This window comes from Gadus chalcogrammus, chromosome 21, assembly GCF_026213295.1.
Source record: "Gadus chalcogrammus isolate NIFS_2021 chromosome 21, NIFS_Gcha_1.0, whole genome shotgun sequence".
Lineage (NCBI taxonomy): Eukaryota > Metazoa > Chordata > Actinopteri > Gadiformes > Gadidae > Gadus > Gadus chalcogrammus.
In genome coordinates, this window is record NC_079432.1 from 11,456,812 (window position 1) to 11,482,919 (window position 26,108).

General features: G+C 43.6%; 1 protein-coding gene across 1 annotated transcript in view; it reads right to left on the reverse strand.

Annotated features, from left to right (window-relative positions):
* The window catches only part of LOC130374954 (exostosin-1), a 162,417-nt gene that overhangs the window by 39,008 nt on the left and 97,301 nt on the right, over positions 1 to 26,108 (reverse strand). Inside the window, exons 4-5 of the mRNA XM_056581935.1 lie at positions 9,203 to 9,296; positions 4,973 to 5,080 (exon numbers count right to left, since the gene is read on the reverse strand). Coding sequence (XP_056437910.1) covers positions 4,973 to 5,080; positions 9,203 to 9,296 — 202 coding nt within the window. The remainder of the gene's footprint in view (positions 1 to 4,972; positions 5,081 to 9,202; positions 9,297 to 26,108) is intronic.

Consider the following 26,108-nt stretch of genomic DNA (forward strand, 5'->3'; position numbering starts at 1 on the left):
CTTGCGGCTGAAGGCCCTGGGTTGTTCAGCTTTAGCGTTTGGTTTATAGTAACAAGGTAGAAACATTTTGCTACTGTACTTCAGAAGTTAGTTATTTCGGGTTTGTACCACTTGAGTATTTATATTTCTAACAACTTTCACTTTTACTCACTTTTTACAACTTTCATTATTACATTTCCCTTTTGTATCCCCACTACTCACTACAAAATAAAATCCTGAGAGTGAGGGAAGGTGAGGAAAGAGCGTTAGTATGGATGTTATCGTTTATATATTTAGAAAATTCCAATAAATCTCAAATGGGAAAACATTTGTTATTTTGCCTTTTTTATTAACAGTATTTACTTGTGCATTTACTCTCAATACGTAAGTATAAGTATATTATGGGGTTTAGCCTCCTTCATCGTTCCCCTCACGCCGGCCAGGCTCATTTGGTTGTAGTCGTGGTTAACGGCTCAACATGTTTGCTGCTTAGTATGAGTCCTAAATGTATCGAGCTTCTTTTCGATAACTTTTTCCCGTCTAATTGTTCCACGTGGAATCCCTCATGTTTCCCAGACGCTGGATGTAAGTGGCTCTGGGCGAACTGAGCGAGTGCTCTCTCTCTCTCCAGTCTACCTTTATGTTCTTCTCTCCCCACTAACAATCACAGACCTTATCGACAGTCATTGTAACAGGCTGTTTAGTTAATAAAGTGTGATAAAGTCCCGCAAATATAAAGCAGGACGGTTTATAATACTTAGATGGCTATGCGCTAAAATCAGGCTTCTTTTTTTTTACCTCTGCCGAGAGTGTGAGAGTGAGCTAGAGAAAGAGAGATAAGTGTGTGTGTGTGTGTGTGTGTGTGTGTGTGTGTGCGTGCGTGTGCGTGCGTGTGCGTGTGTGTGTTTGTGCGTGCGTGTGTGTGTGTGTGTGTGTGTGTGTGTGTGTTTGTGTGTGTGCATGCATGTATGTGCACATGTAGAGGTGGGTGTTTAGGTCAAAGATGGTGATTCTTACAGAGTTCTATTAAAGCAAACCACCAATGCCGTTGGGTTTGTCTGACTAAATGACAACCCATTCTTGATGATCTCGTCGAACGGTTGAACATTAAAAAGCGGTTTATGTCGAGGTCGCCCCAATCATCTATGTCACGGCAACCTACTGCTCACCGTTGCATGCTATTGGGTAACATGGTCTAAAACAGTAGAGAGGAAGATAGAATTAGGGTTAATGTTGAATTGAGAACCTCCCCATACGTTTCTAATGATAGATCATGAGAAACTGATAATGGCCACAGACCACATGGGACAAACTAATTAGAATAATGAAAACAGACTATTTACACTGGGAATGGGCAGGAACAACTTCAGAAGCATCGCCTGTTCATAGTAGCAACAAAAAGACTAGAGCTAGGATTTACATACTAACAAAATGAATAATTGACGTACGTCCATACGTTTAACAATAGATGGTGGTTCCCCCGCACCCCCTTCCCCTAACAGTGGCAGGGACAGACTAAAGTCAGATCCGATAAGGCGTAGGAGATAACCCAATGTGTGCCGTTTGAAGGGAATGGAATTGGAATGGGCGACATAGCGCTGATGATCCATTTGTTCGAAATGTCAACTGAATGAACAGAGCTGGGATAACAGCCGTGACGGGGGGGGACACATTTGAAAGAATGCATGAATTGAAAACGTATTGGCTGGAGCCTGCTAATAGATGTTATCACCACGAGCGATAGACGACAAAATACCCAACAACCTTTTTGAGTTGTTAGAAAAAAAGAAGACATAATGCAACAAGAAAAATATACGATGCTGGGGACATTGTCTGTTGGTATTTCTTTTGCTGCCTTTTGGACACTTTCTGGATTCAAATTGGTTTGAAATGATTGTGACGTGATTGAACAATGGAAAAGCAGCCCCAACCCGATCAACCTTGGATCTATTCTCGGGCAATCAATTGGGTCCGCTATAAGGTGTGCCCCGGGAGACTGGCCAAGGGAACATTGTGGTAGAGATAGCAAGGTGGTGTGAGGCACCTCCAGCTACTGGATTGTAGTACATATTTTTATAAGGAGGGATTATTATTACAAATCAGCAGACTACTGAGAGGTATATGGTATGATAAGGAATAAAGTAATCATTGTTCACAATACAATTTGCCAATAATCTCTATAGGACAGAGCAATACGTCTATGATGGTATGTTATCACACTTAATACTGCTTTTTATCATGTCTATAATGTTGCGTTGACACTTTAAATAATGTATTCTACTATCTATTATGTTGTGTTATCAGTCACATTAAATAATGTTTTTTATCGTGTCTATAATGTTGTGTTATCACGTAAAATAATGCTTTTTATCATGTCTATGATTTTGTGTTATCCCAACAAATACTGTTTAATATTGGAGGGAGGTGTTGTACAAACCTGGCGTCGACATAATGCAATGACAAATGACAAAGGTAAACAACAATACTGGCGTCAACTCGATTCTACCCAACCGCCGTTGACTCTAATGGTGTTTACGTGGCTTCTCTGCGGGGGTGCTTTGGTTTTGTGTGCGTGTGTGTGTTTGTGTGCGTGTGTTTGCAACGTCTGCTTTCGGAGGGCGGAGAAAAGTCAACTCCCTCCGTATTTTAGCATCTGTGGACTGCATGTGATCAACGGTGTAATTGTAATTAATTTGATTTCTACTCCCCTCAGCAGGTGTTAAGAGCGGAGTGTGAGCGTGTGACTGCCAGACTCAGAGAGAGAGAGATACAGGGAGAGTGGAAATAGAGAGAGAGAGAGAGAGAGAGAGAGAGAGAGAGAGAGAGAGAGAGAGAGAGAGAGAGAGAGAGAGAGAGAGAGAGAGAGAGATATTAATAGAAAGAGATTGGCAGCGGGAGTGATGAAGCAGGTAAATAAAGAGTGAGCGTTTATTATGTAGTGTGAGTGTATCGTTCTTACTCCTTTGTCTTTCATTGTAGTTCAACAGTTAGGAATCCATTTGGTATGTTTAGATGCAGACACTTTGTATGACTAAACTTTCTTGGGTAAATCCTGTGACTTGGGCGTTGTATTCTCCCACTGTAAATGGATCGACGATGAGAAATCCATAAGTTAAAATCGATCCAAAACAAAACCTTAACTAGAGGGAACATGTTCACTCCCACACCCCCAATTTAGATTCAATAAATTAGAGTTTTACAATATTCTAAGTTTCTTCAAATAAAACAACACTTCCTCTGACAAAAAATATCCGGGGTGAGTCTAATCCCAAACTAACTAAATTTTGTTCGTATCACAATGACTTTTTCTTCAACTTTCTGCGTTGGTTGGTATACCGTTATTGTATTATTTATTTGGTTATATTAAATGTTTCATTGTTTTACTCATTTAGCATATTATTGTATTACTGCATATCCACTAACCATTGAATACATTTTGTTTGTTTGTTTGCTAAAATGTCACGAAAACGCAAAATGTGTGCTGAGAGTCACAGATGGATCCTGACTAACATGTAATATGTGTGTGTGTGTGTTTGTGTGTGTGTGTGTGTCCGTGTGTGTTTGTCTGTGTGTGTTTGTTTGTCTGTGCCACACAAACAGACACACATAAAAATGCACACACATTGTCCATCATGAATCTATGCGCCAGTAGAGGTCATCTGGGCCGCTGGTACTCATACGGATAGTAGAGTGTGAATCATGTGTCGAGCATCGAGGAATAACAAAGGGAACAAATGGAAACATGAAATCCTAGAACTGCTATTCCTAGAACAGGAGCAAAAATAACCTCATCTGCTGAGTGGTAATGATCATGAAGAATGGCTCTCACACCATACACCACTATCATTTATTCTAATGGTGCCAATGTTTTTCTATTAAAATTTCACCATATATATGCGAAAGATGGAATATATAGGGTTCCACGACTTGTTCTCCAATAACAGTGGAGCAGACTTTTTGAGTGAGGTCTTCAGACGTGAGCGTTTTGAAAGGATACTGTCCCTCCTGCCTGACCGATACGATTCCATCTGTGAGACAGTGTAAAACGGGCCTGAGAGAGACAGAGGAGGACAGCAATAGGGAGACGGGGAGATGATATCCGAACCCAAGTGAAAGGAAAGGATCCTGAAGCCGAATATCTGGCATGTAGCGTTTCTAAATCTTCTTTTATCTCTTTTACAGATTCATGCTCCACTTCCCCATCGGCTGACCCCAACCACGACTTGGAGAATAGTTTGTGCATTCACTTATTTATCTTGACTCCCCCTCTGTAGTGTTATTTTTGGTATTTCTGGTACCGTTGACTTAATCTTGCTATTGCGTCAGAGGGATTGGTGTGGTTGGAGAAAAGCACGGCAGGTCTTTGTGTGTTCGCCCAAAGAGGATCTGGAGATCGAGATGAGGATTAAGCCATGAACGGAGTGTTGGCTTTTCAAGCCCCAATCGAGACTGAATTAGCCCCTGCTGAAAATCCTATATCTGTAGCTTGATGGCATCAGCTTTCGGATAGATAAATATATATATATAAATATATATATAGAGAGAGAGAGAGAGAGAGAGCGAGAGCGAGAGCGAGAGCGAGAGAGAGAGAGAGAAAGAGAGAGCGAGAGAGAGGGAATGAGAGAGGGAGAGCGAGAGAGATAGAGAGAGAGAGAGAGAGAGAGAGAGAGAGAGAGAGAGAGAGGGAGAGAGAGAGAGAAGAGACATAGATCTCAGAGGTAACCTGCAATGTCAATCCATTTTTACTCATCCATTCAGCCATCCGTTTGTTATCCGTTCATCTTTCAACAATTAATTTATCTCTCCATCTTCATCCATCCATTCATCCTTACGTTTTTAATCCATCCAACCATCGATAATTCACCCATCCATCCATCCATTCATCCATTTGTTTCTCATCCATTCATCCATCCACATTTCATGCGTTTTCATGTGTCCCTCTCCAGCCAACCATCCACCCACCGACCCCTCCATCCATCCATTACGGGCCCACCTGTAGCAGCAGCCTCTCGTCCCCCAGGATGGCAGCTTTCCTCCAGTCGATGACCTCGGAGAAGGGCAGCTCCCAGCCGTTGCTCAGGATGACAGGGATGCACGCTGCCTGGAGAGCAACACGGACATCAACAATAACAACTACAGCAACATCAAGGGCTGGTTTCACACACGCAATCCATGAGGCAGTGTTATGATGGCGCAGGATGTCGAATCGATTCAAATAAGAGACAACTTGTTCTCTGTTAGTTATCAACGGTAGCAAGGGTCCACTGGTTTGTTGCATGCAGGGACAAGGAGAATGACAGACACACAAATGATAGGTTAAGTGATGTCGTGGCTTGTCTTGAACTGAAAGTTGCCTATTAATTGAACCTTAAAGGTTGTATCAGCAATGTTTGGTGACATCACTTCTGGTTTTATTTGAAGCGAGATCCCAAACAAACAGAGTCAGCTCGCCCCTCTTTTCCGTGTTTCGTGAATCCAGTAAAAACTATTATGAACGCAGCGCGAAACAACACAACACCCACCCCTTGTCGGTGGTTGGTTGGATTACTATTTATTTTGGTTTTGAGTGGCCGGCAATACCATTTGTTTTGTGTACGATCTCTGAGCATAGGCTGCCTACAGAGACGCGTTTTTTTTGACGGCCTGCTTATGGGGTGGCCAGCTAGCGGATCGTGGGGAAAGATCAGATGAATGTGATCCTTTATGTTTCGGCCTAGCATCGCTGATGCAACCTTTAATAATAGTGTCATTGTATATTAATTGTCCTATATATATAGATATGTATATATACTGTATATATCATACTCTTTGGCCCATTGCATTTCATTGTCTTGCATTCAGAAAGTGTATACTCTGAAGTTATTCACGCATACTGACATAAAGATTAATCGAGCTATGCAAAGGTTGCACTTGTTCCACACAGTGAGAGTAAATAAAAGGAGAGGAAATGTATTCATGACGCAGAACAAAATAGCCTTCATTTGTTACTAATTTACTATTTCGTACATCAATACAATCATTCCTTCCTCCAGACACCTCAGGGCATGCCTCCATGTTTCAAATTGCAAACTCAATGAGAATTATTACTGTTATCTAAAAAGAGAAAAGTGCTGGTTATTGCAGGGGGGAAAAAAGTTTCAATAATAAACAGTCAAATTGATACAAAAGTTTTTCACTGATCCGTGCATGTGGAGTTATGGATTGCTTATTGATCTATTTATTTATTTGCCACTGCAGGGGCATTTATCTGTCGGGGTCGTTTTCTCTGATCAGACATTTCAAACAAGTTCCAAATTGGAGTTTTTGTATTTCCTTTGCAACATTTCTTAAGAGAGCAAATCCTTATTTTTTCACATTAATGCCCAGAGGATACATGACTGCTATCTTTTTATCAGGAGCAATTCTTTATTTTGCAGGAATGGCCTTTCTGTGTTCCTGCGCAGAGGAAAACAAATTTTAAGAAAACGACTCAAAACCGGTTTATCATTTGGAGATTAAAGTTGTAGTAGTAGTAGTCATAGTTATAATACTAGACTTAATCGATCAATTGCACCACAACCATCCCTGTTTTATTTTGCATATATTTTATACTTTATAAAGATCCTTTCTATACTTTTGAATATTCTTTTGATAAATGACGTGGTCAACTTCTCACAATAATGTCCAGAATTACCCTGTGGTAGACTGTGCATTTGATAATAAATAAAAACATTGTATCACTTTTTTATCAATTTTGTTTACAATTATTATAAATAATCTGTTATAAATGATGTCTACCATCAGCTCAACCAATAAGGAGGGATATGAACGCCAGGTTATGTTAGGTACAACCATTGGAAGGATATAAATATACACAAATCTCAATTACTCTTGGCTTTTCGTTTCTTTAAAGTTCAAGACATGACTCTGAAAGAAAAGAAGTTTAGAGATTAGAGGCGATTAACTAAATGTCGAGCGTGCGTTGATTCTAATTCATGCTGAGAAGTTTGGTCCATTGATTCACTTTCCATTAGAGCTTGGCTAACATGGAGCTCTTCTCCGAATGTACTTCACTACTCACTTCTCCTCTACTCTCTTCACACATATCTCATGTCTCATGTCTTTAATCCTACTCCTCACAGGGAAAGGGCTTGAACACAACGTCTGTTTCCTGGTTCCCCTGCGAGACGATGGTTCAGTCCGTTGTAAGTACGGATCTTACAATGGCTTTTAACGTCGACTCTGCGAAAAGACTCATCCCTCCGCCCTTCCCCCAGAGATGAACAAAACGCAGCCATCAGCCCATTGTCTTGATGGAAACCGCTCACTTAAAAAGTGCAAAAGCAAATCAGGTGAAGAGACACGATTCCCAAGACACAAGACCTTTAATGGTGACATGTTATACCACCAGGTATGAGTGTGAGATGTGTGCTGGATAGATCTGTCTTCCAGCCTTACCAGTTGACTGTAGCAAACGTTGCTCATCTATCCAGCACACATCTAGGTGGACACCCCCACTTGTGATGTCAGAAGAGGCAGATTTTCTAAACGGCTTGTTACGACTAATCACACTCACACTTGGTGGTATGATTTGTCACCTTTAAAGCCACAGGTCATGGGGTTTAAGTGCCACGGCATACGCACATGTGTGGATGTCTACTGGTCTTAAGCAGATACTCGCGTGAGAAGGGACCCGTTTTAATTAAAGTCATTCATTACTATCCAGACATATGTTGCTTTGAAACATATTCATGTCTGATCTAATTGTCCGCCATTTGCCCAAGAAAACTTCTCTTTTATTGGCTAGTTTAGACATGGGTAACTGGATCGGCCTGTCAGGAGACATGCTGTTACTAAAACAACATGAACTCAGGGTAAACCAGCATGTCCAATGTAATACTGTCTTTGAGTGCCACACAAACAGATGGCTTTCATCTCAATTGTATGGGCGTGTGTGGGGGGGTGGGGGGGAGAAGTTGTGCCATGCAACATCAAGGCGTCCTTTTATGGCAAACAAAAAGAGAAGCACTCTTGAGGAAGTATCGGAGCATGTCGGTCCCCCTTTGAGTGCTTTATCCCAAAACACGACAATTCCAATCCAACCAATCAGAGGACATCTAGTGGTTAAACTGAAATGAACGCTTATACGTATACGCATTCCGCAGACACGATTGCTCCTTCCACAGACCAGTATCTCCTCAATATTGAAATCTACTTTAAATCCCCATCCGAGGCCCCCCGTCTAGTTTGGAGCGATGCAAGTTATACAATTTACTCATCAAGTCAAATAAGATTTGTACAAGCCGTTATGTTATCCGACATAACCTCTGAAGACAAAATGTAAAAACACGTTGGGAAACACAAACAATATAGGAATGAACCCGTAGGATGTCTATTGTGGAGGATGGTATAAAAACTCTTGCACTCCCTCCAGGCAAGGGAATATTTTTTTTTACATGCGGGCGGAAGACAGTTTGTCAATAGCAATAAGATCAACTGATGGGATGTGTGGGCCGCAGGGGGGAGACTTGGAGCACATTTTTTATTCTTTTGCATCTGGCCTCTGCACTTCCTCTTCATTTACACGCACACACACAGAAAAAAACACACACACATGCACAAACACACACACACACACACACACACACACACACACACACACACACACACACACACACAGACATGCAGACACACACACACACATGCACACAGTGCACACACGCACAAACACACAATGACGCATGCACACACACACACACACACACACACACACACACACACACACAAACACACATACACGCACACATCCACACAAGCACATGCATACACACATTAGAAAGAGGGAGAGACAACTTGGGACTGAGAGAGAGAAAGTAGGAGATTGAAAAAGGGAGAGACAAAGAGGGAGTTGTATAGGAAAGAAACAGGGAGAGCAAAGAGTGAAAGAGAGAAATAGAGAGAGAGAGAGAAAGAGAGTGAGAGTGAGAGTGAGAGTGAGAGAGAGAGAGAGAGAGAATGAAAGAGAGATAGAAAGACAGAGAGGAGAGAGACGGAGAGAGAGAGAGAGAGAGAGAGAGAGAGAGAGAGAGAGAAAGACAGAGAGAGAGACACGGAAAGAGAGAGCTAGGGAAATATGGAGACAGAGAAAGGACGAAAGATAAAGGAGAGCAACAAGGAGAGAGAGAGAAAGCGAAAAAGAGAGAAAGGGTAAGGGAAAAAGGGGAAAATAGAAAGAGAGACAGACCTGCAGGGCCTCCAGGAAGCGGAAGGACCCCAGGCGTCGCCCCCGGGGCACCAGGCAGAAGCTGGAGTTGTGCAGCAGCTCCGTGTAATCGTACCTAAACAGAGACAAGAGCACAGATCCCTGCGCATTAGACACACTACCAGTCACACTGGAGGACACACTGGGGTTCATTAACCTGCCGCAGGTCCCAATGTTAGAAAGATTCAAATGTTGAAATTTGTCACATCCTCATAAAGGGTGTGCAGTGAATTGTTTGTGTGACGTACTCTGTATTTTCTGCGCTTAAAAAATAAATAAAATACAATACAATATAAATAGAATAATATACAATAAAATACAATATAAGTTTTAACAGAAATTAAGAGTATTATAAATATATATAAAGTTAAAACTGTATTAACTGGGAGATGTACAAATTGTATTGTGCAATATGGCCAGGGTTCAAGTGCCAAAGTGCAGGGGGAGGGATGGGGAGATTATCCAGTGATCCAGTATTACTTATTGGCTGTGATTGCCTGGGAGAGAGAGAGAGAAAAAAGAAAGAGAGAGAGCAGAAAAGAGATAGTGAGAGAGAGAGCTATATTCTGAAAATATATTTATAAAATGTGTTCCCTCCTTCCCCACTTAGAAATGTGGCATTGCATGCATCTGTGATTGACAGGCAAGATTGATTTGCCGAAAATCGACGGGCTCATTTCTGACCAATCAGTGCTAGATTGACACATCCAGATTTACTCACGGCATATTTCACTAACAAATATCTCATGGACGACTAATGCATCTCTAACAAGTAATACTCAAATTATAGCTCTTGAACCTACCTCAAGAATCTTTAAACACGTAAACATTCAATCCTTGGAAGATGAAGAAAAACCGAAGGAATAGGGAGGAGCAGACAGAGAAAGGACAGCCAAGCCTGGCTTTTGCTGGCAGACTAGCTTCATCCGATCAGAATGAGACGTTTGCGAGCCATTAGTGTTCATAACTTGTTCGCCTGGATGGTGTGTCATGTGTTGACTAGATGAAGCCGGGGGGAAATGCTTCTGACGCAATAGCTAATTGAATCTCAGAATTAAGTCATATTTTCATGACTTAAAGCCTAGATGACGAGATTTAAAGCCTCAAAGAAGGTTTTTACTCAAAGATGACAGGAAGAAGCTGAATAATCCAAGGGAGGGATCCCTGTGTGTGTGTGTGTGTGAGTGAGTGAGTGAGTGTGTGTGTGTGTGTTTGATTCTAGAATTTGCCTATTCTTGATAGCCTAGATCAGAGCAAATGTTGCCATATGTAGACGCATGCCCACACGTAAAAATCACTCATGTGACGGTCAGAAACCACAACCAGTCACGCCCCTCAGCATTGGCAACCCTCCATGTTGCGGCGCGTTCCTTAAGCCCTTGTCACCTGCCTCTAAGATGCCATCTGTGGCCTTGACCTTTGTGAACTCAGTGGGATGTCCGAGAGGAGAGGAGGGGGATAAAGGATAAAGATGCCCAATATAAATTCCCAACGTTCCCAAAGATTGAAATTATGTCAACAATCTCTCTTGCTCTTCCTCTCCGTCTTTTTCTTACAATAAGGTAAATCCTATAAAACATAAAATGACTAATGCCTTTTTATTTCATAAAGTTTAGTTCCTGGGATTTTATGTGTATTCTCGATAAATAAATCCATGAATAAATAAAAAAATCTAAATACAATTGCATTGCAAACTAGATCATAGTTTGCGGAAATGCATCAGGATATTGCAAATCAAATAGGATAGAATAGAACAGGACATTACATTGACAATTACCTTGAAGAGTGTAAGACAGACAGACAGACAGACAGACAGACAGACAGACAGACAGACAGACAGACAGACAGACAGACAGACAGACAGACAGACAGACAGACAGACAGACAGACGGGCAGAACATCTTAAGAGGACATCATGTATTTCTAATTCAGCTGCCACACATATTTCAGAACTCACAATGATTGTTCTTTTGTTCCTAACCCCCCCAAAAAGAAAGAAGGAATGGCTGTGTGATAACAGCTAAGCGACCAATACAGAGAATCGCCGCTGGGCCTGGAAAGGTCACGCTGAAGGAAATGAGCAAAAAAATCATTTACAGTGAGATTGGTGCGGTTTTGGACAAACTAGACAAAAGGACAAGAAGTTGAGCGAGAATGTTAAAGGACAAGAAAGAGTCAGAGGGAAAGATTATTCCAAAGGAATAATATTTAACAATCAGAAATGTGTTCTACTTTTTAAAGTACTTCCAGCATAATTTATAAATTAGGGGGGAAAGACCATGGGGGTCTCAACACAAGCTCAACCCCCTGTTCTGTTTTGGTCACTCCGGAATACGTTGTTTTCCTAGAGTGCTCTTGTATTGTTTTGCATAACCATGGCCTGACCCAAACATTCTGCATTGTAGATTTCAGAAAAATATATTTTCAATGACTCTCCATGTAAACAAAGCTGAAGTATCGTCAGTTCTTCATAGTGGAGATGTTTTGATATTTCCCCAACTACTAGTTTCTAAACCAACCTGATTTCTCTGCGTCTGGACGAATGAAAAGTCTGGGACTTTAGAGATCAAAATGCATGTGTGTGTGTTTGTGTCTGTGTGTGTTTGTTTGTGCTTGTACGCAAGTGTGTGTGTGTGTTTTTGCTTGTCCGTGTTTGTGTGTGCCTGTATGTGTGTGTGCTTGTATGTGTGTGTGTGTGTGTGCGTGTGTGTGCGTGGGTGTGCGTGTGTGTGTGTGTGTGTGTGTGTGCGTGTGTGCGTTTGTGTGTGTGTGTGTGCGTGCGTGTGTGCAAGAGTGAAAAAGAGATCCTAGGGACCGACCTGAGGAGAATTCTGATTGCAGCCTAATCTGTCTGGGATCAACTGTCCCCCCAACCTCACCTCCAGACACCTATGTGTGTCTGTCAGTTTGTATATGTGTGTGTGTGTGTGTGTGTGTGTGTGTGTGTGTGTGTGTGTGTGTGTGTGTGTGTGTGTGTGTGTGTGTGTGTGTGTGTGTGTGTGTGTGTGTGCCTGTGAGCTCAGTCCCAGAGCTGGTATAACAAGGTAATTTCGAGTGTTATCTGTTTAGCCCACACCGCACCAATAATAAGTATAGGATACTATAATTACGATATTAAGCGTATCTTGATGGATCTAACCCGCCGTTCAGCATCCATACCAACTACAACCCCCTGTGCAGCGCTGCCTGGTGGTTCCCCCCATCAAAAAGCACACCATCCCAGGACACTGACCCAGCTGACTCCCTGCAAACGGAGGAAAAGCAAATAAACAAAAAAAGGGGCGTCCTTCCTGCTCCTAAACCAATGTGTGTGTGTGTGTGTGTGTGTGTGTGTGTGTGTGTGTGTGTGTGCATGCGCATGAAAGCATGTGCACGCACATGCGTTTGCACACGTACGTGTCTGTGTCGGCTAGAAAGCCCCCCAACCTCACACCAGCTGTGAGGGAAAGTGGATCGGTAGAATATGGAATTGTCTTGCGGCATGAACCACTTCCCCCCCCCGACCTCGGATGATCGATGAAAGGTAGCGTTCCTAAAGCATCGAGCGAGGAGAAGGCGGGAGAGAGGGAAAGCAGGAGAGAGGGAAAGGCAGGAGAGAGGGAAAGGCAGGAGAGAGGGAAAGTCTGGGCTGCAGGTGAAATCAGCCTCTGCCCGCGGCCACATCTCCCTCACTCTCTGTCTCATCTTGGAGGTGTGACTAAACGGGGAGAGATAATATCTTTTCCGTGGCGGCTGCAATTAAAGCTCATTTAGCGTGCAAAGGGTCCCCTCTGATAAAGGCCCTCATCTGAGACAGATACACATAAGTACACAGACCGGGAGATTGGCAGGCGGTCTGTATGTGTGTGTGTGTGTGTGTGTGTGTGTGTGTGTGTGTGTGTGTGTGTGTGTGTGTGTGTGTGTGTGTGTGTCCGTGGCACGGCTAAGACAAGGGATTTCAGAATGACAGGATCAGCAGAGAAAATAAATTACAATTAAGTTGGATACATCACTCCAGCACGCAAAAAGACACACACACACACACACACACACACACACACACACACACACACACACAAGGATACACACACACAGACACACACACAAACACACACACTGGCCGCTCTAACAGTCTGGGTATCTGCTAATCCTTCTCGAAGCACATTTCTTTCTCGCGTCATTAATCTGTCATTACCCTATCACAGCCACCTGCTCCTGTGGGTCTGCACCCACGGGAGACGGAGATGATCGTCCTGTGTGTGTGTGTGTGTGTGTGTGTGTGTGTGTGTGTGTGTGTGTGTGTGTGTGTGTGTGTGTGTGTGTGTGTGTGTGTGTGTGTGTGTGTGTGTGTGTGTGTGTGTGTGTGTGTGTGGGGTTTTGTGGGTTGTGTGTTTGTGTGCGTGTGTGTGTGTGTATGCGCACCGTATGTGGCCTGATGCATCCTCATCTATTTCAAACTCTGGGATTTTCAATTTCACTTGTAAGCTAGTATAGGTGTATCTTGTGTGTATCAGTTAGAAATGGCTTTCCCCCATGTTAGACTTTCAACGTGTGACTTAGAACTTTCCACAGAGAGTGAGACCCAGTGAAAAGGGGGTTTGTGGAGTATTCGATTGGATTACATTATCAGCAAGTCCCAGACCTGGTTCCAATACGGTGAACCATGGATGCTACAATGTTACCTCTGCGTTTGTCCATATATAATCCCTTCGGCGTCAAGACGTTGACTCGAAAAGCTGTGCATAAATCATTCCATTTACCACACAGTTTCACAGGAATATGAGTGTATGACCTCAGAGGCCTGACAAAGGCAGACACCCAGTCACCAAAGTGTTGGAACTAGGCACGTATTGTCCTCCTAAGCCTGTAATTACCACACACAAAAGATGAAGGGTAAACAAAGTCTAACAACCTGCCAATGTCTAATTGTGGAGAGCAAGTGAAGCCCGACATGCATTGTGTGGCATCCATTTATCACACACACACGCAGAAATGTTGGGTACAGGGAAGGCGGGGGGTCACTAAAGGGATAGCCGGCACTAAGAAAACAAAAAGCCCTCAAAAGCACTCCCAGCCCGTTGTTTATTTTATGTACACTGGTTTCTACTCTCAAGCCCCCCCCCCCCCCCCCACACACACACACACACAGTCCCTCCTTCACATCTACACATGGCATTGTAACCATTTATGCATGGGCTGTAGTTGGGGGCAAATTCTGTTGGGGGCTGTAGGTGGCGACCAGTACCTCGCAATGCATGTAACATAAGGATGAACTAGCCGCTGACATCCCAACCGAACGAGGACAAAACATGGCCACCACCCGGGGTGAAGGTGGCTGCTGGGTAGGGAGCCATGCATAGCGGGTTGGGGAGGGGGGCAGACACACGTGCAAGCAATGAGTCCTGATTAACAGACTCACAGGTCTCCAAAGAACAGTTTAGTTGTACGGTTGTTGTAAGGTTTGGGTTTCATTAGTTTCGTGGTGCTTTTGTTGCACACAAAGATCTTCTTTTCGTTCAAGCAAAAGAAGGAAAAACAGAAAAAACGCACTAGCTCTAAGTGTGCTATCAGAGTCCCACACAAGGTCTTTTTCTCCACCTTGTAACCTTGTTCAAACAGAAAAACCTTGAGGAACCCTAGAGGGATCGTTCTGGGGCCTTCTCTTGTCACAGCGTGGCTTTCTCTCCATTAAATACACTGCACTGATCGTATGCACATAACACAGTTTTGCCCAAATTATTAGCGTTTCCCCAAAAAGGTTCCAAATGCAGTTTTTATGTGTTGCCCGGACCATTTCTTTTGGCCTCAGGGCAAGAACAAAGCTACGATGTTAACACATCCCCAGCTGCAATCCCACTTTGTAAATGTAGGTATTTCCGATAAAGAAAGGCTGCCCTGGCCAAATTCATCATCATGTCTATTTTGCAGTCGGCTTCAGAGTCACTTTAGGTTAACGCTAATGCAATAACCATAGACCCCTCACATCCACTTCATCCAGCCTGCTCCCGTCTGGACGGAGATTCAGGGTCTCTAGAGCCAGCAGCAACATTTTTAAGAAATATTTTGTTCCCTCTGCCATGCAGGCATTTTACCACTTGTTACAGCGGTTCTGCTCTTACACTATTTATTCAACTTATTTGCTACTAATTGTCATTTTCACTATTCTATATTGTTGTGATATGTTATTGTATGTTCCATTGCTATGTTGTTCAACATGTTATGTGAAACAAATTTCCACCAAGGTGGACAATAAAGTACTTCAAATTCTAATTCTAATTCTAAGACTCCTCCGTCCCTTCCGTAAAAAATGGCAAAACAGCAGGGGGGTATGTCCGGAATTATTCAAAACCAGCATCACAAGCACCAGCACCAACCAATTCCCCCCCCCCTCCCCCGTCTGTTTCCGTATCCGCAGAGGCAAAACGATGTACTCTCCAACAACATGGCTTATCTTCCGTTGCAGTGTCTTGGAATAATGAAGTGAACCTGAGCTGCTGAAGACCTTATCAAGGCCTCCGTCGACACTCGGATCCACTGGGGCTTTATCTTCTACTGCATCAGAGAGCATTGGCAGCACAGCCGTGTGTGCACGTGTGCACGTGTGCTTGTGCTTGTGCATGTGTGCGTTGGTGTGTGTGAGTGTGTGTGTGTATGTGTGGGTGTGAAAAGCGCACTTAATAAGTTGGGAAATAACGTGAATTTCAGTGTTTGTCGATAGAGAACAACTTACAGGTCAGATGCAAGCAAACAAATACTAAACTTTTACTGAATACTATTTTCTACATTACAGTATTAGCACAATATGTGGCTTTCCCAAAGACAGCCACACACAAAAGCAAACAGACTTTGGAAAACCTGCAAACTCACACTCTATTGACCAAATATTGTATTAAACCTATTTCACATTTGATGCTTCATTCATTCACTCTTAACCTCACTCTATTCTCCATTTGATAAATGTTGGTCCATTAAGTTTGTGTTGCCTGGCTACAATTAAGATAATGGTCCTTCATTGCAAAAATATCATAATAACAGAGCAGTGTGTGTGTTTGTCTCTGTGTGTGTGTGTGTGTGTGTGTGTGTGTGTGTGTGTGTGTGTGTGTGTGTGTGTGTGTGTGTGTGTGTGTGTGTGTGTGTGTGTGTGTGTGTGTGTGTGCGTGTGTGTGACACGAGTCCCTCAAGTCACCAGAACCTTTGAGCTGTACTAGCCGGCAATGTAATGGTGGATGTAATGGTGGATGTAATGGTGGATGTAAGGTCTGCACACCTTTAGCCTCATCCCCAAATCACTTCACGCACAGGCACTGATCAGGAAATAGTCGCCACACATTAGCCCATGGCCTTTTATCTGCCTGTTGTGGCTGATCCTGATCAGCACCATGGACAGCACACACAGCTGCTCCAACCCTTTGGCCTTGCCTCTTCTGTCTTCCTTCCTCTCCACCCCTCCCCTTTGCGTCCTCTATTTGTTATAAACCGGAGGCACTGCGTACACGTCCATGTAATGTTTACACTGAGGGGCCATGTTCAATACACACGTCCTAATCTTGAGCACAAGTGACGTGAGTTGGTGCCAAGTCAATTGCATTATGTTCATTCTTTGCCCACTCAGAATACAGAATACTATTATATTCTAGTTAGCTTATCATTCAAACTTGATTCAAGGTTGCCATGTTTCCATTTATATAATGTGATACAAACATCTGACAAGGCTAGTAAGCGATGATTTGAAGAACAATGTGGTATTCATCGATCAGCATTTATATTAACAGGAAGCTATCTATTTGATACCATTCTTTCAGATGTGTGCAGGCAGAACAAGACAAATTCAAGGAATAGGGACAGCGTTTGCAGGACTATCGACCAATCACCTGTGACTTTTAGGAGGACATCCTCTGCCACTAACCGACAAAAACAACAACAAAACATTTAAGGAGTAAAAAATAAAACGCAACAAACAGTGCTGCACTCACCTTGGCTGTGTTCACTGTGTGTGTGTGTGTGTGTGTGTGTGTGTGTGTGTGTGTGTGTGTGTGTGTGTGTGTGTGTGTGTGTGTGTGTGGTGTGTGTGTGTGTGTAAGTGTGTAAGTGTGTGTGTGTGTGTGTGTGTGTGTGTGTGTGTGTGTGTGTGTGTGTGTGTGTGTGTGTGTGTGTGTGTGTGTGTGTGTGTTTGTTTGTGTGTGTTTGGGGGGAGGGGGGATCAGCAGGTGATGGTTTGACATTTTCAAATCACAGAGGTAGGGATTTTATTGTGCCACATGCTATCGAAGGGGAAATGTGGATATAGCAGTCAGCATTCCTCTGAGTTGGTTGGACCTAAGAGTGTGTGTGAGTGTATGTCTCTCAGTGTAGGTGTGTGTGTGTCTTTATGTCTCAGTGTGTTTATATGTGTGTGTGTGTGTGTGTGTGTGTGTGTGTGTGTGTGTGTGTGTGTGTGTGTGTGTGTGTGTGTGTGTGTGTGTGTGTGTGTGTGTGTGTGTGTGTGTGTGTTTGTGTGAGTGTCTGTGTTTCTCAGTTTGTGTGTATATGCGTGTACATGTGTATGTATGTTTTTGTGTGTCTGTGTCTGTGTGTATGTGTGTGTTTGTGCATGTGTGTGTGTATGCGTGTGTGTGTGTGTTGTTGTGTGTGTGTGCGTGCGTGTGTGTGTGTCTTTGTGCGTGCGCATGCATTTGTAAGTTTGTGTGTGGCATATTTAATCTTTCATTTGCTCTGACAGTATTACTCTATCTGTCCGGGAGTTATACAATGGAGGAAGGGCATCCAATCAGATATAGCACGACACAATTTGACCAATGAGAAGGCGGCCAAGAGATTGGATTCCAGTGTGTGGATGTAAAGTGCTGTAGCTAATAATAAACGTGATTCTCCACATAGTTTTCACGGTATGTGCATACTACCAGCGAAAGCATACCAATTACAAACCTATGCAAAAATATACTCATGCATGCATATTCAGCATGATGGACAAATGCACCAACCAATGACGAATATGACACCGAATCACCCGTGCACATCTGTCTTTGTTAAAGAATACTTTTGTATCAGAATGACCCCATACATGCAAACCATACCTTAAACTACAATGAGTAGTAAAGTTAAAGTTTGTAGGGTGAAATACTATACAATTTCAGCAACCAGGTTAGCGAATATAGACAAACGATTGGTGTCTGGTGTTCTGTCTGTGCTGTATTCTCCACCCTTCCATGCGGTTGCAGTGCGTCCCTCTACATCTCCATCTTCTATTCCCCTTCCGCGTGGTGCGAGGCTCTGCCGAGCGCTGTCCTAGTGCTGAACACCCCAGGGCCAACCCACACAACCCGGTCGGATCGCAGCCGCAGCCAAACCAAACATACCCCAGGATGTTGTCTCCAATGACCACACACAGCACCCAAAACAGCACACAACGCCTTCCGTACCGTTCCAAACACAATCTCACAATCCCAGTTCCGGCTAACTTCTATCGTTTGGAGAAAAAAAAAAAGAAACACAATCTTTTATGTTTCCCTACTTCATATCACAGAAATAATCGTGCTCATTAATGCACGTTGGCAAAACTAAAGGAAGAGCAAATGAAATGATGGCAAAGCTATAAAAGATGCAGAACACAGAACATACATTCACATACACACAGGGACATATTAGGTAATGGTGGATAGTCCTGCGAGGTTAGCCCCAGTGCAGACAGTTGGACAAAAATCAATAGGGCTGTGCAGAAACAGGGAGCACTTAACTCGCTCCCTTTCACTCCCTCCCTGCCTCCCTCTTTCTTTCATTCTTTTTTCTTCCTGTCTTTCTTCCTCTCTTTTTTCCTTCTTTCTATATTATCTTTCCTTCTTTCTTTAATTCTTTCACTCTCTTTCTTTCTTCCTTTCTGTCGGTCTTTCTCTCTTTCATTCCTTCTTCCACAGGGGTGGGGGAGTTGGGGGGAGGTGTGCTGCACCCTTACCCCCAACAGACACCAGCGTCCGTGGCAGAGAAACATGGCTGGGGCAGGAAATCAGAGACATGACAAGAGCCCCCCCCCCCCCCCCCCCCCCCCATAGCCACCCCGACCTCACCTTCCTGCTACTGAATTATTGAACACTACACACACACAGACACACACAGACACACACGCGCACACACTGACGATACGCAATCACGCACACATCGACACACACACACACACACACACACACACACCAGCACGAACACACACACACACAGATATGGAATTTCATGTCAGGATGCTGCTGATGACTTTGATAAGAAATGACCAGACGGCAGGTGAACATGTACTCTTATCTTCCTTCCTTCCTTCCTTTCCTCTTCCCCTCTCTCTGTCTCTCTCCCTCTCCCTCCCTCTCCCCCTCTCTCCATAATTTTCTCTCTGTCTTTCCCTCTCTCTCATTCTCGGTTGGCTCATTTCCCTTGCTTCTACTTCCCTTCAGAACACAAGAACACATATTTATTAGTGTCTTTCGTAAAAACTAACAAAAATAATATGAGAGTAGTTACCCAAGTAATATTCATAATAGAACCGCAATGATATATATAGTAGTAGTTTTATAGTACCCTTAAAAGTAAAGGGTTTGGCATCTAACCTTATGTTTCATTTTATAAATATATAATATATATATATATATATTCATTTATTTCCGATCATTGCTCATTATCAGTCAACTGAACCCTCGCCTGGTGAAGCCAGAGGCGTTTCAATCGAAAGCAGGGAGTGATTTATATCAAAGTGACGTTGTGTGCTTGGATGTCTAGCTACGTGTGTGTGTGTGTGTGTGTGTGTGTGTGTGTGTGTGTGTGTGTGTGTGTGTGTGTGTGTGTGTGTGTGTGTGTGTGTGTGTGTGTGTGTGTGTGTGTGTGTGTGTGTGTGTGTGTGTGTGTGTGTGTGTGCGCGCAGACAGAGCAGTTGCTCACTGAGAAATGAAGGGGTCCGGACATCATCAGTTCCCCTATTGATTTTCCTACACACATGCTTAATTGAAGTTGTTGGGGTATACATTGTTGGGGTATACATAATTGAAGGGAAGTTCCCTGTCCCTCTCACAGAGAGAGAGGGCTGAGAGAGAGAGGGGTGGGGAGGGGGGTGAGAGAGAGAGAGAGAGAGAGAGAGAGAGAGAGAGAGAGAGAGAGAGAGAGAGAGAGAGAGAGAGAGAGAGAGAGAGAGAGAGAGCGCAAGACAGAAAGGAGATAGATTAACATTAAAAGAGAAAAGCAACTCTGTGTACTTTCCTTCCTGTTCTCTCCTAACACACCAGTGTGGCCGTGAACCAAACAGTGGCCCTGCAGGGTTCGATGGAACACATCATTGCTATTGTGTGGGAGGGTGTAGCCTTAGAATGCCACAAACAAAAACAGACAAAAACATAGAACGCCTGGTTTCCTTTGCAGTATTAAAAATCAACCACCTATAAATATGGCATTGTGTTTTGCCAATGTTAGCCCTGATGATGTGCATTCCTTAACACAGGGAAGATGAATGCCTTCACAGGAGGCTACCACATAGCCATCGCTAAGGAGGGCAACATCCACAGCAAAAACCCAAACCACTGCCTTCAAAAGTCAGTGGTCATTCAATATAACTTGGATTAACAATTCAAACACAGGATTGTTGCATAAATGTAGAAGAACGAGCAATACACCGAAATCCACATGTTTAAACCTTGCGTGGATTAAATATACAGTTTTAATCAGAGCTTGATAACAGGGAATGAGCAAGGCGTTACTGTATTGACATCTGCACGTCAGCCTGCATCAAACGGATCTAGTGAATAGTCACCACAGCGATGGCGAGCGATGACTTTTGACGTGAGGCCGGCTGATAAGACATAGCGAGAGGCAACATGAGGCGCGTGGGGGAGATATGATGAGCACGGGGCAACACTTAGAGAGCATTTCAGTCTAGATTAATATAGAGATCAAACCCAAGCGGCCCAACAGTGTTCATTGTTGTTCGGAAATTAAATAAGCAGAGGAAATTACATACGTCGATCGCCGTCGAGGTTTTTCATTTGATCAACTTCATTACATATTCTTTTTTCTTTCAAAGTGCCGGGCTATGTGCCACATTTACAGCGTACATGTACCGCACCGCTCTACCACAACCAATTGGTGGGGGCCACTTTGATGTAATTATACGCTTTGCACCCTGAATAGCCTAGTACCTGACCAACACAATGTATGGTTCTGTTTGGGTTCATTCATCTGTGTTGTTCCTTAAAGGCGTACTCAAAGTGTATGTGTGAATCCATTAGGGGTTTCCCCTCATCGGCGACTTAATTGTCCTGGGGCTTTAGCTGACTACGATTTTTGTCCGTCTCATTTTTTCTTATAAACACGTGCTTTTATTGTTAACATAGTCCCCGAGGTATCATTGTTGTTGAGTCTAAAACCGGTTTGTTGGCCACTGTTTACTGGCCCGGGTTGCAGGTGTTCCCCTGTGTTCTATGAGTTTTACAATAATGACCGCCCGCCAGGAACAGCCTGACATCTGAAATGGATATTTAAAGCAACATAGCAACACTGTGTGGTTGTGAATGTAAAGAACCACACATCTTAATAGCAGCTTATGTAGGTTGGAAGTGGTTTTATGCTTCCCCGCAATCTGACAAGGGGAACTAAAGCTGCTATCATCGGTACGAGTCTCACCAGAGACAGGGCTCCCAATTTTCCTTCAGGCAGCAGCACTGCTCTCGGTAGAGCCAGCGCCTCTTCAATATTTCCATACAATAAACAAATTACAAAGTGTGCCCTGCCCTAAACAGCAACTTCACTAAAACCCAATTAAACTGAATACGTCTCAGCTTTCAGAATGTCCTCAATGGATAAAAAACTGATAAAAAAAATGCCTGGTGTGGGTGTAACATGGATAGACGTTAATATAAATAACCGACTTTCGATACGTGTAAATTGATCGAAACAATCGCAGATTTTCTTTTGCTCACCAAAAGGAGGCTGGACAAAACGAGTATGCCTACTAATGACCAATACCCCCCAACAGTTGGGGGGTATTGCTTACAACCTGAATATTGACTAGAATTAAATGAAGAAAAAGCAGATATCAATCGATAAGATTTAACACCACTTTTGTTATGATGACATTTCTTGAATATATATATTTGTATATTTTTAATTTATGACTAGTCAACTAATTACGGAGCCCCCTTTTTACGTCCCCTCGCAATAGTTTTGCATTACCTCGCAACACATTTTGCATTGCTCTTGTATAACACACAATAATTCACACCTGTGGGAATACAAACAAAATTGTATGTTTCTGCTTTGGTCGTTGTTTTGACTTTAATTCAACTTCACCCCCTAATTCTGATCCCATCTTAGGCAACCGGGGGTTCCCCTCTTATGAGTTCCTTCTCAAATGTGTCCTACATCACATTTTCTATTCCCGCAGGGTTTGATATGGAATGATTTTTCTTACAAACATTATTATCGAAGCACCTGTGAAGATTTTCCCGAGACTGAAACTGTGATAAAGGGTTACACGAACAAAGATTAGATTTGACTTGGTGTGTCCGACACGATTCCGCTGCTACCTGTGAATATCTTTCTAAGCATTCCAAGCCGACTACATACTTTATCCTGCATAAGTGCTGCCGATTCAGATACAGAGATGAGACGCTTGGGCCACAATTGGCTGACTAGATGTGTTCTGCAACAAATATGTCTATATTTAATGCAGCTGTTTTCACTGGCAAAGTGAAAGGAACAAGAGGTCAAATTGTTTTTTCGCATTGCTTTTGATTGGACAGTACACATTGTCTATCTTTCCTAACTATGTCATGATGAATGCTGTGCAGTTTCTCAAATAAGGAGAGGCCACCAAATAGAGATCACAGATGCCGAGCAGACCTGAAAGAGAAAAGTCATACAGCGGCAGAATCAATGGCCTTCATCCCTGCCTTCACGCAGTGTTCTTCTCTGACTTCTCCCCCAGCAGTTTGCATTGTTGGAATCACTCCGATGTCACTCGGTCCAAATCAAATGTAAAGTAAAAGAACAACATCAACAAAACAGCAGCAGTCTACGATTCATCAAACTGGATCGCAGCGCAAAGAGGAGGGGGGCGGGGGTCAATATTTAGCCGCATTTATCAGATTTTTTCTGAGACACACACGCACGGCACACAAGCACCACGCTCACACACGCACACACATACGAACGCAATCACCGACCCACATCGACAAATGTTTACATACGCAACCCATGCACACAATAACAGGTGAACACACAGTACACATGCAAACAACCCTCCACACTCAGTTCAACACACACAAACAAACAGAGGCATGCATACTCTGACAAATACATGCACTACAGAAAATACCAAACACACACACAAACATACAGAAGCTGTCAGTGGCAGCGATACAAATCTACGGGAGAAACTGTGCCAAAAAGATTTAAAGCCTGGCTTGGTGCTCTCTGTTTCTGGATTCCATCCCTGCTGTTGGACCTAAAATGCCCCACACACTAATCTGTGCCCCGCAAATACAAACACTACTGTTGCTTTGAACATGCACAGTTTAGGAAAGTTGGGAGAAGTTATGATAATTACAACTCTCTGACTCTTTTGGTAGCACATTGAAATGTTACAAATCTGTAGCTATTTGACATAGCACTGAGAAATGTAATAAACAAACATTCTCATGGTTAACCCTGTGTGCGGAAACATATGGCCTAAACTCTGTGCTCGTATTTCGACTTCTAACTGGATCGCACAGCACATGTCGGTTTTTTGTAGCTACACCGATTGTGATCATCTGCTTTGCTCATTAGCCACAACTCACGTTGGATAACAAGGCATGCTGAATGACTCAATGCACATCAACTAGCCTCCAAAACGATACAGGCATTGATTATCTTGATTCATGATCACATTCATTGGTTGATCATTAGTTCATTGATTTATCAGAAGAGAGTAGAACGCATGCTGCCAAGAATGGCAAAGCATACTGAATCTCAGAGAACAAACAAACACACACAAACATTCACACACACACACACACACACACACACACACACACACACACACACACACACACACACACACTCTGGCCGCGTGGATTCAGGAACACACAGTAAGGAGCGATAGGGGTCTGCTACCTCATAGCAGGGTGGAGCCTGCCTGGGACAGAGCTCGATCCCTGTAGATAATGGATATCTGGCTCCTAACAGACATGGGGAGCTGAAAGCTGAAGCGGTGAGCAGACAATTGTAATACCATAGCTGTAAGGCAATACTAATAGTTGAATAAGCCTGCCCCGGGCACTGTATCGTATACTATAAATACTCAGATTCTAGAGTTATGTGTGCAAGTCTCTGGGTGTGTGAGTGTGAGTGTACAGGGCTTTGATATGCCTTCCATTCAGCAGGAGAGGATCTTTAATATTCTGCAGCTCATACAATGCAGCGGGCGCAGACACACACACACACACACACACACACACACACACACACACACACACACACACACACACACACACACACACACACACACACACACACACACACACACACAGGTGGGTAGCTGGTTAATATGCAGCCTCTAGCCCCCCTCAGAGTCCCACTGGGCCAGACTTGGACCAGCACAGAATCACAAGCCGAGGAAGCCTGCTATGGCAAAATGTCTCCTCTGTTAGGCTCCCTATATTCCCTCACTCAGAACGGGTGAAGAAGCAAAACAAAAGTGGTTGAACGAAAATGGAAACGGGTGTGGAGCCCCGTTGGGCAACTTGTCGTTGGTTGTTTGTTTGTTTTGCTCAGTAGAGCCGATCAGGCTTTGTGTACTGCTCTGGAAACAGATGAATAGCACTACCGGACCCACATCAGATCGCTCCCTGACCCTGAACTAAACACAATCCCCGCCAACTAAGCATTATCGCCCTCAACCTACCCAAGCAACAAACTAAAAAAGTGTGATAGAGAGGCAGTGGGTATGATCTCTGCCGCTGCTTTTGTAGCTCTTTCCAGGGCTGGTAAAGTCCACTCTTCAAACAAGGTTTAGCTCACCGGAATAAAGTTAGCTCAATATATCCCAGAGATACGAATAAAATCCACATGCACAGGATTTGAGCTGTTAAGCATTTGTCGTTATATTACTTTCTAGTTGCTTCTTCCTTTTTATGCCAGCGCATGGGAGAGAAATAGACATAATTACAAGTATCACCTCCGCAGACATGTTCATTTGAACAGCGTACATCAGTGTAACAAGAACCAGCGAGGACACTGCCATCTGCATGGTGTGTGGAGCTCAAGGATTGGCTCGTTCGACCATGTGAGACGGGGCCCTCTTAATGCAGGGACACTCGTCTTTCGAACTGACACATTTATGGACGTTCGTTTTCTCTTGGGATGTGCACATCATTTCGAAGACAACCCAAACCAATTGATAGCGCTTCATCTCTCTTCATCCTTCTCCCTCCCTAAGTTCTCCCTCTCTTTCCGCCCACTCCCTCCCTCTCCCCAGGCACAATTTAATTACAAAAGAAACGCAGGCGGCTATCTCGGGACCGCTCCCTCGGTTTGATGCAACACAACTAAACTGTGTTGGACACAAACACGCGCACATGAAACCATTCAAACAATTTAGGAAAAAAATTTGAAACAAAATGTCTGCCATCCCTGCTGTTTCCCTCGTGTGTCGGCTCCCACCATTCTTCTGACAGGGGCTCAAGCAGTGCCACCGTGGCCCCGCGCCACAGCCCCGCCCCTGGCCCGATCAGAGTGGACCAAGAGCCAAGCCGAGCGCGGTGGTGGCGGCGGCGGTGGTGGTGTTGGCAGCACCCTACACTGTATCACTGGGGTGACATCTACTGATGCTGAATGTACATGGGCCGCGAATGTCCTGATTGTGTAGAAAGTGGACGTTCCTTTTATTTTAGATTTATTTTATGGA